We start from the raw sequence: 16,416 nt of genomic DNA on the forward strand, positions 1-16,416 counted from the left end.
ATGTGGCCTCATTTACATCTTCCCTGAAGACCCACTTCTTCCATGCCTCCTATAAGCAATCAGCTGACGAAGTCCTCTATTCATTTGTTTAAATAATTTATCCTATGCATGAACTCTTTTACGCTGAGAGAAGGGTTTGAACAGAGTGGCATGAACACAATAGAAGTGAAGCTGGGAGAGGTTGGGAAGCTGAAGGAAGTCATGCATTCTGTTCGACTGGATGGGAGGAAGGCATGATTGCAGCCTATCAGTGCAAGTGAAGGGAGGGCTTGAGAAATGAAAACGGAGAAGAAGGTGGCCCAAACTGAGCAGAACTGGTCCAAAAAATCATCCTTTTTGGCCTGCCAAAAAATAACCCATTTTTTCAGGAAAATTTTGTGTTTGAAAAATTTCAACCAGCTCTAAATGTCAAGACAGCAAACTGTAGTTTCCAGAGGAATGCATGCCAGTGGAGGGGGCAGCACTCTAGATGTGGGACAGGGTAGATGAAAAAGGGGTGAATACGGGTAGCAGGGTGAAAACTCAGAAACTCAGTCAAATGAACTAACATCTAGAGCTCTTGCATCAGGGAAGTGACAAATATATGATATAAAAAAAGCAGAAAATAAATTTTAGATAGATACTTAGGGCCAGATTCTCCGGTGGTGAAAATCAATATGGGCCAACTGAAGTCAGCAGAATCCTACTGCTTTACACCAACTGATGACCTGGCGCTTACGATTTAATAACATTAACACGACATAGTGTGTAGTCACAAAATGCTGATGAGCGCTAACGAAGCATGATTCAGTTACATTTGTGTCTGAGTGGTTCATTTACGTATCATTTCCAATTTTCTTTTGCTTTAGCTGTTTCTCAAAGAAGTCATTGAATGCTACAGTCAAAGCAGCAACCAGAATGACAAATTCATTAAAATCAACTTCATTGTCTTTATTGGTATCCAGATCTTTCATGATCTTATCAACCAGCTCGAGATCCTTTTGGCACTAGAAGGAAAAAAATAAAATGAAATAAAAAAACCCCCACAGATTTATTGACCTTCAGTTTGATGTTTCTTAAATGTAGTTAGGTTTGGCAGAACTCCATTTTTATTTTTTTATAATTTGACTGATTTCAGTTTTATTTTTAAGCATTTTTCCATTTTTATCTGTTTACATTTTCTCAGTTGTGCACAATTATGTTTTTAAGCATTTTGTTCTATGTTTATCAATTTAAATGTTCACAGGTATGGGATATTATGGAGAGGGTCAGACAGAAATTATTGAATGACAGTAGATGTTAATATTCAGAACTAAAGCTTTATAACAGTTAAAACACAAATTGTCAACATCGCATTTCAAAATATATCAAGGAAATTTCCTTAAATTAAATTCTTATAAGTTCTCAAAGAGCATTTTTCTTACTTTGCCTAGCAGTAAGATTTTTTTAGTATCAATGGAAAAATAATTTTTCTTTGGTTTGTGTGTGTATGGTGAAATTGATGATTACCAACATGTACTGATGAAAATCTAATCCTTTCAAGCCTAAATATAATCTGCCTGGACATTATTTGTATAATACAGGTATAAAGTGTGTTTCATTTTCTTGAACATACAAACACTAAACCCACAAGCCATCCAGGAATTCCTTTTTTACATGTACTGTATCTTTAACTATTTCAATGTCTTGAATCTGCACTCAGTTTAACAAGAAAATGACTTAACTGTGGTGCACATCTTGAATGTATAGTTCTGGTATATCATAGTACAATCCAGTAATGTGCTAAAAGTTTAAGTAGTATTAATTCTTTCAATCTGTTCTAAAACTTAAAAATGAAGGAGCTGTGTGAAATTTTCATTTAAAGTGTCAGCATATCAATATTAACAATGTTAAAAGCTAGGGCCAGGTTTTCGATAGAGCTCAGCAACAAATAGGCACTTAAATGAAGCAGCCAGATTTGGGGAGCTGTCAAGTGAAAATCTTGCTCATGATGTTTATTTTAAAATAGCAACTATATCAGTGTTGTTTGGGGTGGGTTTTTTTGTATTTTTTAAAATGCTTTTTATAATTTCAAGAAGTTATTTATATAGGGCCAGATAATGCCTTCTTTTGTCATGGTTGGTGGAGCCTCACTTAGCAAGTACGGGTCCTACTCAATATGAGTATGGGCAGCAGAATCTTCCCATAATAATAAATCAATAGACAGGATTAAAAAGAAAATCCAGTCCAAGAAATTTCATAAATTGATTCAAAATAATCCTGCTGTTGTTGTTAAAGACCACAAAATGGTTAGGATTACTAAAATACAGGAATCAATTATGTATCAGATTCCATAAGAATTTCAGTTTGAATAATTTAAGAACACAACAGATGTGCATAAATAAATTCAAATCAGCAATGACTGTGAGAGCTCTTCTCAGCAATATCTCTGTTCAGTACAGATAGGGAGCTATATTTGGAGTATACAGGATTGCCAATAAAACTGTGAAGAAATGTGTACCATACAACTGTAAGCCTGAAGAAGCCCTTAAAGAGCATGAAACATTCCCGACGCTGATCGCAATCAGTCTGCATATGTTTGGGACTGCACAGTCATTTTGATTCATTGCACTTAAAACTTTCTCTCACCTCCTGAGAACTATATACCTGTATTATATCCCATTTTGCTGAGGGATGGTCTACACTCAGTTCTAACTAAATTGATTAAAACTGATTTAACTAAATCATTTTTTCTACTATTTCTAGATTGTATTTGGCACTGATGTTCAAACACACAGCTGAATAATCAGTGACTTACGTAGTTTTCATCATTTGTGACTAATGGTTCAAAGCAAAGGTGCACATTTTAATACTCATCAAACAAGACATTTGATATTAGCGCTTTCTCTTTGGATCCACAAACACAGTTGTCATTTGATTGTATAGTTTAGATGCTGTCAAAGCATGGACTTGATTGTATAAGGAAATGCTCTTCCAGAATCCTTCAGTAGCTATTTCCCTCACCCACTAAACCTTAATTTAAAGAGATGTAGAAACTGCCTCTTACTGAAGGGAAGTCAGTGAGTTCACTGGTAAGGAGCTGTTTGAGTTCTCCTTTATTCAGTTTGTATTTGTCCCCTTCTTTGCCTGAGTAATGGTGAAAAATCTTGATCAAGGTGTCCATAGCATTCTCCAGCTGTGTAGGCATATTGTGGAGTGAAACAGTTCTAGGATAGAGAACAAAAATCATTGGTACTGTACATGAATTATATAGAAGTCAAGCATGTGAGCCTGGTGCAGCTGTAAAACAGAAGCTGTCATAAATACTGAAAAACAAAAACATTGATCCATACAATCAAATGGTGGTTTACATTACTAGACTATGATATTAAAACAAAACATTGTACTTCAGACATCATAGATTAGCTCTGGAAAATAAATGGGAAGGGTTAAACGAAAGCTCTACTCTGCATCCAGTATGATCAATAGGAAAACATTTGTACAGCAAGTTGAAACCACAGGCATAAAGAAAGCATATTATATCAGTGCATAATCTCCTACCTGTTCAACCAAAAGAGTTTTGTCAACAGGTAACGATAGCTAAATCGTATGCACATTTATACTGAAGGCTCCCCCCTTGTGCACCGATTTCCCTGATGCTCAGAGGGAAATCACCAATGATAGCAGATTCAAATGCTGGAGCATCAGCTTTCACTTTATTGGGTCCTACTGTTCTGTTTTTTTAAGTCACCTGGAATGAACAGGTGTGAGCTTCTGTCCCCAAGTGGCCTTCCGGGGCCTGGCTTCACTGAACATTCTGTAAAGAGAAGAGCAATAGTATCATTAAAACAGAAGAGGGTGGAAATACAATTAGTTGCTAGGAAGCTGAGGATTGGGAAAATAACTAAAAATAGAGATCAGGTGAAGGGGATACATTGCTTTGCCTAAACCAAGGGAGAGCTCTTACAAAGCCATAATGAAGATAAAGATAACAGTAAAAAAGAAAAGGAGTACTTGTGGCACCTTAGAGACTAACAAATTTATTAGAGTATAAGCTTTCGTGAGCTACAGCTCACTTCATCGGATGTCAATAGCAATATCATACAGCAAAAACTGAACCTTATCAATTTTACAGACTAGATGAAAGGTTACCAAGAAAATACACACAGGGAACACTGTAGCTAATGTCCACCTAATTTCTAAAACACATGGGCACAAACCTGTCTACTATAGCGATTAAGTGCTTTATCAACATCTAGACACAAAGAGACAAGCATGCTTTCCTGGAATGGTCACAAAGAAAATGTTTGTTTCTGATTCCATGGGTATTTGTTTACTATGTTTAATAATTTTTTTCACTATGAACTTGTCACAAAAAATTCACTGAAAGCAACAGAAGTGCTGTAAATGGTGCATGCAAAATATTTATTCTTTTATTGTTTGACCTTTTAAAAATGGGCCCATGTGGGGGCCTGGAGAGCAAAATTAGATGTGACAATGACAAAAATCAACTCAAAGTAACTCCCTCCAAATGAAATCACAATCTAATCTAATCTAATCTGTGTGCATTTCTAAAGCAGCAAACCTTAATGTCTAGGCACTTGGGGCCAGATTTGCAAAGATATTTAGGCACATCAAGATGCAAATAGATGCCTAGTGAGATCTCCAAAAGTGCCTAGGACTCAGATATTCTAATGTATTTAGGTGCCTCACTTCCACTGAAATCCCTTTAGGCACACATCTGAATATTTAGGAGTCTAAATACGTTTATGAGTCAGGCCCTTGCTTGATAAGGTCCTCATCATGGTATGCATGCACTCAGGAGAAAACCAGATCACCTCCCTTACACAAATGCCCCTGAGTACATTTATAGGTGAGTCCTGCATCTGCTCCTCTGGTCAACAGACTTGTGCTTGGTCTTGTTAGACCAAAGAGGGAAGTGAAATTAAGAGTCAAGGACCCTCCAGTGAGAATCTCCTGCTATCAGCCCTCAGAGTTTGGGAACATGTTTTATCTCCAGTTTAGGAGGAGAGGCTGAGGGAACTGGGGTTATTTAGTCTGCAGAAGAGAAGAGTGAGGAGGGATTTGACAGCAGCCTTCAACTACCTGAAGGAGGGTTCCAAAGAAGATGGAACTAGGCTGTTCTCAGGGGTGGCAGATGACAGAACAAGAAGCAATGGTTTCAAGTTGCAGTGGCGGAGGTCTAGGTTGGATATTAGGAAACACTGTTTCACCAGGAGGGTGGTGAAGCACTGGAATGGGTTACTTAGGGAGGTGATGGAATCTCTATTCTTAGAGGTTTTTAAGGACCAACTTGACAAAGCCCTGGCTGGAATGATTTAGCTGGGGATTGATCCTGCTTTGAGCAGGGGATTGGACTAGATGACCTCCTGATCTCTTCTAACCCTAATATTCTATGATTCTATTATTCTATTCCCGTTCACCCCAATACCCAGTGGGTATTCTCTCCCTGTGCTACATTCTTTTCCTGTCTCTCTCACCATACCAATGAATGAAGCCAAACACACTGAAAAGCTCCAAATGATACCAAATGCAGTAGTTTATCTACTTTGGCAATTATGCATCATCACAGCTCCTCTCTCTGGTCTGGCTCCCCAATGAATACAGAGCCCAGTTCAGAGCCTTTGTCCTGATAATCCAAGCCCTCCATAGTATTGGCCCTAGCTACATAAGAATTGACTTTCCCTCTTTGACCAGGACCACCTATGACAGCTACGTTCCAGTGGACCCCTGACACTGCTGCATACCAGAGATGGGGGGGTTTTAGGGGAAGGGTTGTGAGTGTGGAAGACGGAGCTTGTACAGGAGTAGGACCCGCATTATTCAGCTCATCCCACCCCACCCCCGAGAGAAAATTCATGACAGGCCCCCACCGCCTTCAGAACTGAATACAAAACTCATTTCTTTCACTTAGTTTCTCTCTCTCTCTTTCTCTCTGGCACACAAATGTAAACAAGCAAGCAAACAGAAATGCTATGTATAAATCTAACTATCTCTACTACCACCTAGGAAGAAATAGAGAGAGATTATCACCATTTCAGTTTTAAATCAGTGGGAGGCACTCATATAGTCCAGTGATGGGAGCCATATAAGCATCTTGATAGATAGATGTCATTCCTCATCTGTCTGTCTCCTTTGCCATCAGGGCAAGGTGCTCCCCATCCTCTTTTGATTGTACTTACCTGAAAAATCAATGCAAACATAAGGGGCTCAGTTGTGCCTATTAGACAAAGACCCACAATGGGGGAGAAAGGGAGTCTCACAGTGGTACCCCATCCCAGCAGGGATTCTAGGAGACACCTAGTGTGTAGAGGGCTCTCACCCTGTACTATACCTATGCATGGAATTCAGCAGGTGCTCCACTCCATGGCACCATCCACTTGCTCTCCCTTTTCGGGTGGCTAACAGCCACGGGGTTCTACTGGGAGGCAGCCTTGTGCTCTGGTGACATCGTTACTCATGGTCATATAGCCCTTAGTCATACATCTGGGTACTGTGAGGAGGATCATTCCATTTTCTCAGCACTGTTGAGATGGTATCTCAAGCAGCCAGGGCCATTCAGGCTTGTATCTTCCTGTGATCACTAATACCTACATCATTGCTCAGAAATGTTTATTAATCAAGACAAATAAAAACACCTGAATAAGACTATTAAATAAACAGCAAAAGTTAAGCGCTGCTGAATCCACAAATGAAGGGTACTAAAACTATGGAACATCCACCGTCGAATATATAATTCAGGATGTATCTCTCTAAACCACATTCACCATCTAGCTATTGAATATTGTAAATTCAATTAGCTAAGCAGAGAAAGCAATGGGTATAATTTTCAGATGAGAGGTACAAACTTTTAGCGCAGCCACCCTCAGGACATAAGAGAGAAAGTTATATCTTCTTTTCTACCACACCAGCTCAATAATTTACACAATGATATAATCTGCATAGCCCCTTTCAGCACTCTGACTACTTCACTTTAGCTAATTGTCTAAGAAACTCTTTATTCCCTATAGAATATTCCATGTAGTCTTGGCTCCACGTGCTTCCCCACAACGTACTGGCTAGCACAACAGAGCTGTGGCGGTGGGAGGAGCACTGTGTATAGTCTTGGTATAGTCCAGAAGTGGTCTCTTTCCCTTGGGATAAGGGGAGTTAGGATCCATTGAGACCTTCTTCCACTCACTTCCCAAAAACTCAGTTCGACTCTGGAATTTCTCAATCAGGTGACAGCAACACTATTTGACAGCAACACTATGCCTTAGCTGGCCATACTCAGAGCTGGGGGGTGGCCACAGGGCACACCACAAATCCAGTTATACAGCAAAACTTTGCCTTATATATGTCTCTACTGCCTGACTTTACATTGCAATACGCACTTCATGATTGGCTTGGTTACTTTTCAGGAACCAGTCCCTGTACAGCATGATCTATCCATGTGCAGTTCATGTATAACCTGAGCTCTATATTCCAGGCTTGTCTTGTCCATTGTCTCCATCACCTGCTTAACTTAGCTAGACTGACTCCAGCCTAATGCTTGTTATGTCCTTATTTACCACTGATTCTTCCATTCCTAGTCATGCCAGTGGAGACATGAGGTCTTATTTGTGTCAAGTTACTCAGATCAGATTAGGCCTACAGGGGAGATAAGGGGAGTTGTCGTGATGCTCAGAATCCCAATTCCTTGCCAGGTTTGTTCCTGGGGCAGCACACCCACATGTTGCCTCTCCCCAGAGCAGATGGCAAACTGGCAGTATACGCCACAATTAAGTATTGCTCCATCTATATGAATAAGAGTGGCATAACTGGCCCTTGGTTAGCATCTGGTTTTCAACATTTGTCCCAAACTATGTTGGCAATATCTTCTGGCAAATAATTGCTGAGCTAGAGAAGGCAATTCAGCCCTTCCTCCACACACACACACACCCCCCTTACCTCCACCCTGTACATATTTGCTTTTTCTGCTCTCAGTGACTAGCCTCATCCACATTCGGGCTGCATGCATGACTAATCAATGCTGGTGGCGCAAGCCTTGACTGGAACGAATGTGGAGGACTTGGAGACTCTGGGGAATGGAAGTAGTATAAAATAAAGAGGGTTTTATTTTGAACAAATATTTACTGGTGAGTTCTAATCAGCGTTTTAGCATTGCTCTTACTAGGAAAAATCAGTTTAAACCAGAAGCCTGACATATATCTAATGCTTTCTAGGTTTTAACATCCAGATAAAAATCCCATCCTGTGTCATTGTGGGGTTCCAATCCCACTTTAAGTGCAAAATTATTGTTTCTTGCACAATAAAATCTTATATTTTCAGTCAAAGAGCTGTTATCTAGACAGCACTTTGTAGTTATGTGGTACTTACCTTGTCCACCTGTCTGCTGCTGGGGATAGCTTTTCTAGTCAAATTTCTCCTTTCTTATTTCCTCCTCTCACCGTGGATTTTCCCAAGTCTATGTGCCCTTCTTGCATTTCTTTCCCTTCTTTCCTCATCTGAGTTTTCCCTGTCCTCCCTCATTTATCTGTGTTCTCCTCTTAACTTCAGGTTTCAGAGTAACAGCTGTGTTAGTCTGTATTCGCAAAAAGAAAAGGAGTACTTGTGGCACCTTAGAGACTAACAAATTTATTTGAGCATAAGCTTTCGTGAGCTACAGCATCCGATGAAGTGAGCTGTAGCTCACGAAAGCTTATGCTCAAATAAATTTGTTAGTCTCTTAACTTCAGTATCTGTTTTTCAGTTCTCTGAATATATTCAGCCATTCTCCCTTCTATATTTCTTCTGCTTTCAGTTTTCCATCCCATTTTTACTGTAATGGGATTATGGGGCGATAGCCCCTAAATCAAAGAGTTCTGGTCCTAAATACCCCCGTCTGCTTTTTGACAGTCACCTAAACTGAAGAGTATTGTTGTTCAAATACCTGCATCTCATGCTGTTTAGATTTCCGTTTGTACAATTATAGTGTATTCTCCGCACTTCCTTTCCCAGCATACAAATTCTTGCATAGATGCAGTCCTAGCTAGTAACCTTCAGGTCAGTTAGGTCTCCCTCTGCATAGAATGTTCTTTGCAAGTCCTCCTGTGGCACGATTTTGGGAGAGAAACAAGAGCAACCTCTGTGCCAGAGATCTTCTATCATACAGCTGGCTTTTCTTCGTGTCAGCCGGACTCTAGTTACATAGCGTCAGAGTATCTCTCTTTCATTCTGTAACTGGAGACTTTGGCAGTTCAAGATGCAATTAGCACTTGGCATTACATCAGCTTCCAGACCAGGCCAAGATGGTAATTTCCTTTGTGGGAAATCCACTCATTAATAAGACAAACCCTTCCTTTTGTAATACGAATTCTGACTGACTCATGTTTCATCCTACTTCAGACTCACATGACTTTTAAACAGGTGTGGATGTGTGTCGGGGGTGGGGAAGTAAACATTTCTCCTAATCCACATTATTAATGCCCCATCTCTTCATCTCATGCAAGGCTCTCACACATAGGGTGAGACTATGCCATGAAGGCACAACCCAGCTTTGAGGGTGTTTGTGAACTCTGGAAGGCAGCATGCACTCCAGACCCCTGCCTCCCATGTACCCAGGGAGCATGCCCACTATTCCACCCCTGAGGATTGTAGAGTTTGCATTCCTTGCCATGGCTGGCCAGCCGTACTAGCAGGTGCAGAGGGATGAGTGGGGGGTCTAACCTATGCTACAAATGCTTTTCAGGTACAGCTAGATTGATATAACTCTGCTAGCACAGCCCCTTTCTGGATGCAGCATAAACTGACAGAAGGAGTTCTACCGGCACAGCTGGACCATGTCCCCGAATGACATAGAAGCACTCCTCTGTGTCGGCATAGTTGCGCCTACCCCAGGGGCTTTACCAACATGTCTATGTCAGCTAGCATGGAACAATTCCTGTTCCCTGGTGACCACAGAGATTGCAACTGTGCCTGACTTGGGCAAGGAGGGGGGAAAGGCTACGTGTGCCCGCCCCACCTTGCACACCTATACCCCAGCATGGCACAGTCTGGCTCATTGACCTTAGCCCTTAATAAATAAATAATGAAGTGCTCTATGGCCCAACACTGCAAAGTACTGAGTGTCTCCCGACCCCCACTGACTCCACTAGGAGCCATGGATGCTCATCACCTTCCAGGTAGCACTCAGTACCTTGCAGGATTAGACCTCTTCAGTGGTATTCCATTGCCATTACATAGAGGTAGTCTCTTTGAATGCCCCGACTAAGTTTTTGCCCAAGACAAAGGTACTTCTGGCTGGTTTCAGAGTAGCAGCCGTGTTAGTCTGTATTCGCAAAAAGAAAAGGAGTACTTGTGGCACCTTAGAGACTAACAAATTTATTAGAGCATAAGCTTTCGTGAGCTACAGCTCACTTCATCGGATGCATTTGGTGGAAAAAACAGAGGAGAGATTTATATACACACACACAGAGAACATGAAACAATGGGTGTATCATACACACTGTAAGGAGAGTGATCACTTAAGATAAGCCATCACCAGCAGCGGGGGGGGGGGGAAGGAGGAAAACCTTTCATGGTGACAAGCAAGGTAGGCTAATTCCAGCAGTTAACAAGAATATCAGAGGAACAGTGGGGGGTGGGGTGGGGGGGAGAAATACCATGGGGAAATAGTTTTACTTTGTGTAATGACTCATCCATTCCCAGTTTCTATTCAAGCCTAAATTAATTGTATCCAGTTTGCAAATTAATTCCAATTCAGCAGTCTCTCGTTGGAGTCTGTTTTTGAAGCTTTTTTGTTGAAGGATAGCCACTCTTAGGTCTGTGATCGAGTGACCAGAGAGATTGAAGTGTTCTCCAACTGGTTTTTGAATGTTATAATTCTTGATGTCTGATTTGTGTCCATTCATTCTTTTACGTAGAGACTGTCCAGTTTGGCCAATGTACATGGCAGAGGGGCATTGCTGGCACATGATGGCATATATCACATTGGTAGATGCGCAGGTGAACAAGCCTCTGATAGTGTGGCTGATGTGATTAGGCCCTATGATGGTATCCCCTGAATAGATATGTGGACAGAGTTGGCAACGGGCTTTGTTTCAAGGATAGGTTCCAGGGTTAGTGGTTCTGTTGTGTGGTGTGTGGTTGCTGGAGAGTATTTGCTTCAGATTGGGGGGCTGTCTGTAAGCAAGGACTGGCCTGTCTCCCAAGATCTGTGAGAGTGATGGGTCGTCCTTCAGGATAGGTTGTAGATCCTTGATGATGCGTTGGAGAGGTTTTAGTTGGGGGCTGAAGGTGATGGCTAGTGGCGTTCTGTTATTTTCTTTGTTGGGCCTGTCCTGTAGTAGGTGACTTCTGGGTACTCTTCTGGCTCTGTCAATCTGTTTCTTCACTTCAGCAGGTGGGTATTGTAGTTGTAGGAATGCATGATAGAGATCTTGTAGGTGTTTGTCTCTGTCTGAGGGGTTGGAGTAAATGCGGTTATATCGTAGCGCTTGGCTGTAGACAATGGATCGAGTGGTATGATCTGGATGAAAGCTAGAGGCATGTAGGTAGGAATAGCGGTCAGTAGGTTTCCGATATAGGGTGGTGTTTATGTGACCATCGCTTATTAGCACCGTAGTGTCCAGGAAGTGGATCTCTTGTGTGGACTGGTCCAGGCTGAGGTTAATGGTGGGATGGAAATTGTTGAAATCATGGTGGAGTTCCTGAAGGGCTTCTTTTCCATGAGTCCAGATGATGAAGATGTCATCAATGTAGCGCAAGTAGAGTAGGGGCATTAGGGGACGAGTAGCACTATATGTAAGGGAGCAGTATGACTGCTCAGAGCTCCGGTACGAAACTGTGGAAAAACCTGAGTGTCTCTGGATTAAGTTTAGAAGTGTGTGCAACAAGAGTGATGTCATGGTGGGAGTCTGCTATAGACCACCGGACCAGGGGGATGAGGTGGATGAGGCTTTCTTCCGGCAACTCACGGAAGCTACTAGATCGCATGCCCTGATTCTCATGGGTGACTTTAATTTTCCTGATATCTGCTGGGAGAGCAATACAGCGGTGCATAGACAATCCAGGAAGTTTTTGGAAAGCGTAGGGGACAATTTCCTGGTGCAAGTGCTAGGGGAGCCAACTAGGGGGAGCGCTTTTCTTGACCTGCTGCTCACAAACCGGGTAGAATTAGTGGGGGAAGCAAAAGTGGATGGGAATCTGGGAGGCAGTGACCATGAGTTGGTTGAGTTCAGGATCCTGATGCAGGGAAGAAAGGTAAGCAGCAGGATACGGACCCTGGACTTCAGGAAAGCAGACTTTGACTCCCTCAGGGAACAGATGGCCAGGATCCCCTGGGGGACTAACATGAAAGGGAAGGGAGTCCAGGAGAGCTGGCTGTATTTCAAGGAATCCCTGTTGAGGTTACAGGGACAAACCATCCCGATGAGTCGAAAGAATAGTAAATATGGCAGGCGACCAGCTTGGCTTAATGGTGAAATCTTAGCGGATCTTAAACATAAAAAAGAAGCTTACAGGAAGTGGAAAGTTGGACATATGACCAGGGAAGAGTATAAAAATATTGCTCGGGCATGTAGGAAAGATATCAGGAGGGCCAAATCGCACCTGGAGCTGCAGCTAGCAAGAGATGTCAAGAGTAACAAGAAGGGTTTCTTCAGGTATGTTGGCAACAAGAAGAAAGCCAAGGAAAGTGTGGGCCCCTTACTGAATGAGGGAGGCAAGCTAGTGACAGAGGATGTGGAAAAAGCTAATGTACTCAATGCTTTTTTTGCCTCTGTTTTCACTAACAAGGTCAGCTCCCAGACTGCTGTGCTGGGCATCACAAAATGGGGAAGAGATGGCCAGCCCTCTGTAGAGATAGAGGTGGTTAGGGACTATTTAGAAAAGCTGGACGTGCACAAGTCCATGGGGCCGGACGAATTGCATCCGAGAGTGCTGAGGGAATTGGCGGCTGTGATTGCAGAGCCCTTGGCCATTATCTTTGAAAACTCGTGGCGAACGGGGGAAGTCCCGGATGACTGGAAAAAGGCTAATGTAGTGCCCATCTTTAAAAAAGGGAAGAAGGAGGATCCTGGGAACTACAGGCCGGTCAGCCTCACCTCAGTCCCTGGAAAAATCATGGAGCAGGTCCTCAAAGAATCAATCCTGAAGCACTTAGAGGAGAGGAAAGTGATCAGGAACAGTCAGCATGGATTCACCAAGGGAAGGTCATGCCTGACTAATCTAATCGCCTTTTATGATGAGATTACTGGTTCTGTGGATGAAGGGAAAGCAGCGGATGTATTGTTTCTTGACTTTAGCAAAGCTTTTGACACGGTCTCCCACAGCATTCTTGTCAGCAAGTTAAGGAAGTATGGGCTGGATGAATGCACTATAAGGTGGGTAGAAAGCTGGCTAGATTGTCGGGCTCAACGGGTAGTGATCAATGGCTCCATGTCTAGTTGGCAGCCGGTGTCAAGTGGAGTGCCCCAGGGGTCGGTCCTGGGGCCCGTTTTGTTCAATATCTTCATAAATGATCTGGAGGATGGTGTGGATTGCACTCTCAGCAAATTTGCGGATGATACTAAACTGGGAGGAGTGGTAGATACGCTGGAGGGGAGGGATAGGATACAGAAGGACCTAGACAAATTGGAAGATTGGGCCAAAAGAAATCTAATGAGGTTCAATAAGGATAAGTGCAGGGTCCTGCACTTAGGATGGAAGAATCCAATGCACCGCTACAGACTAGGGACCGAATGGCTCGGCAGCAGTTCTGCGGAAAAGGACCTAGGGGTGACAGTGGACGAGAAGCTGGATATGAGTCAGCAGTGTGCCCTTGTTGCCAAGAAGGCCAATGGCATTTTGGGATGTATAAGTAGGGGCATAGCGAGCAGATCGAGGGACGTGATCGTTCCCCTCTATTCGACACTGGTGAGGCCTCATCTGGAGTACTGTGTCCAGTTTTGGGCCCCACACTACAAGAAGGATGTGGATAAATTGGAAAGAGTACAGCGAAGGGCAACAAAAATGATTAGGGGTCTAGAGCACATGACTTACGAGGAGAGGCTGAGGGAGCTGGGATTGTTTAGTCTGCAGAAGAGAAGAATGAGGGGGGATTTGATAGCTGCTTTCAACTACCTGAAAGGGGGTTTCAAAGAGGATGGCTCTAGACTGTTCTCAATGGTAGCAGATGACAGAACGAGGAGTAATGGTCTCAAGTTGCAATGGGGGAGGTTTAGATTGGATATTAGGAAAAACTTTTTCACTAAGAGGGTGGTGAAACACTGGAATGCGTTGCCTAGGGAGGTGGTAGAATCTCCTTCCTTGGAGGTTTTTAAGGTCAGGCTTGACAAAGCCCTGGCTAGGATGATTTAACTGGGACTTGGTCCTGCTTTGAGCAGGGGGTTGGACTAGATGACCTTCTGGGGTCCCTTCCAACCCTGATATTCTATGATTCTATGATTCTATGACGAGAACTGAGGAAGCGTTGTTCTAAGTCAGCCATAAAAATGTTGGCATACTGTGGGGCCATGCGGGTACCCATCGCAGTGCCACTGATTTGAAGGTATACATTGTCCCCAAATGTGAAATAGTTATGGGTGAGGACAAAGTCACAAAGTTCAGCCACCAGGTTAGCCGTGACAGTATCGGGGATACTGTTCCTGACGGCTTGTAGCCCATCTTTGTGTGGAATGTTGGTGTAGAGGGCTTCTACATCCATAGTGGCTAGGATGGTGTTTTCAGGAAGGTCACCAATGGACTGTAGTTTCCTCAGGAAGTCAGTGGTGTCTCGAAGATAGCTGGGAGTGCTGGTAACGAAGGGCCTGAGGAGGGAGTCTACATAGCCAGACAATCCTGCTGTCAGGGTGCCAATGCCTGAGATGATGGGGCGTCCAGGATTTCCAGGTTTATGGATCTTGGGTAGCAGGTAGAATACCCCAGGTCGGGTTTCTAGGGGTGTGTCTGTGCGGATTTGTTCTTGTGCTTTTTCAGGGAGTTTCTTGAGCAAATGCTGTAGTTTCTTTTGGTAACTCTCAGTGGGATCAGAGGGTAATGGCTTGTAGAAAGTGGTGTTGGAGAGCTGCCTAGTAGCCTCTTGTTCATACTCCGACCTATTCATGATGACGACAGCACCTCCTTTGTCAGCCTTTTTGATTATGATGTCAGAGTTTTTTCTGAGGCTGTGGATGGCACTGTGTTCTGCATGGCTGAGGTTATGCGGTAAGCAATGCTGCTTTTCCACAATTTCAGCTCGTGCACGTCGGTGGAAGCACTCTATGTAGAAGTCCAGGCTGCCGTTTCGACCTTCAGGAGGAGTCCACCCAGAATCCTTCTTTTTGAAGTGTTGGCAGGAAGGTCTCTGTGGGTTAATATGTTGGTCAGAGGTGTGTTGGAAATATTCCTTGAGTCTGAGACGTCGAAAATAGGATTCTAGGTCACCACAGAACTGTATCATGTTTGTGGGGGTGGAGGAGCAAAAGGAGAGGCCCCGAGATAGGACAGATTCTTCTGCTGGGCTAAGAATATAGTTGGATAGATTAACAATATTGCTGGGTGGGTTACGGGAACCATTGTTGTGGCCCCTTGTGGCATATAGTAGTTTAGATAGCTTAGTGTCCTATTTCTTTTGTAGAGAAGCAAAGTGTGTTTTGTAAATGGCTTGTCTAGTTTTTGTAAAGTCCAGCCACGAGGAAGTTTGTGTGGAAGGTTGGTTCTTTATGAGAGTATCCAGTTTTGAGAGCTCATTCTTAATCTTTCCCTGTTTGCTGTAGAGGATGTTGATCAGGTTCAACATTGGTTCCGCAGTTTCTTTGAGAGTGTGTGGCACAAGCTGTCAGCATAGTCTGTGTGGTATGTAAGGCAGTTGACTGGGACTCATGAGACCTGGGTTCAGTCCCTGGTTCTTCCACAGATTTCTTCTGTGACCTTGATCAAGTCATTTAATCTGTCTGTGCCTCAGTTCTCCATGTGTTAAATGGTGATAATAATCCTTCCTGTCTCCCTTCCTGTATTTGTCTTGTCTATTTAGACTGTAAGCTCTCCGGGGCAGGAACTGTCTCTAGCTATGTGTATGAACAGGTGTCAGGTTCCCTGTTGGGGCCTCTAGGTGCTATTGTAATACAATTCATAATAATATTGGTTTCTGGGAGAGATGAGCTCCTCAGGGTGGGGCCCTGTGCAGAGATGGCCTCTTCACCATGGAACGGGGAGCCAGTGTAAATCATAAAGCACAGTTAGTATGTGCTAACTGACGGAAGAGGCAAGATGGCCATTTTGAATTAGCTGCATTTGGGGAGCGTTTGCCTTCAGTCTCTGGTTCTGTGAGTTGAAAAGATCCAGCCTAGAGGTGACACACAAATGGGCCCAACCTCTAGCTGTGAGAAGCAATAAATACTGCCCAAAGGCAGTTGGAGAGAGGGTGTTGAGGTTGGCTTCATTCCATATTTCCACATAATGTCAACATTATATTGCTAGATAAAATAGTGTCAGGTT

At 43.2% G+C, this 16,416-nt stretch overlaps 1 protein-coding gene across 1 annotated transcript; it reads right to left on the reverse strand.

The window, feature by feature from the left end:
• Positions 1–413: 413 nt before the first annotated feature.
• Positions 414–3,213, reverse strand: S100Z (S100 calcium binding protein Z). The gene is made up of 2 exons (XM_038402393.2): positions 3,026–3,213; positions 414–986 (listed from the first exon to the last, which is right to left on the reverse strand). Exons 1-2 carry the CDS (start codon positions 3,206–3,208, stop codon positions 816–818), a joined length of 354 nt encoding a protein of 117 aa, XP_038258321.2. The 5' UTR covers positions 3,209–3,213; the 3' UTR covers positions 414–815.
• Between the last annotated feature and the right edge of the window lie 13,203 nt (positions 3,214–16,416).

The sequence above is a fragment of the Dermochelys coriacea genome, chromosome 5 (assembly GCF_009764565.3).
Source record: "Dermochelys coriacea isolate rDerCor1 chromosome 5, rDerCor1.pri.v4, whole genome shotgun sequence".
Lineage (NCBI taxonomy): Eukaryota > Metazoa > Chordata > Testudines > Dermochelyidae > Dermochelys > Dermochelys coriacea.

Bases quoted from the DNA above. Each gene is read 5' to 3' on its own strand.
- S100Z (XM_038402393.2), bottom strand. From the start codon at position 3,208: ATGATTTTTGTTCTCTATCCTAGAACTGTTTCACTCCACAATATGCCT. The intron at 987-3,025 runs GTAAGAGGCAGT...TTTTCCTTCTAG, and splicing joins AACTCACTGACTTCCCTTCA to TGCCAAAAGGATCTCGAGCT.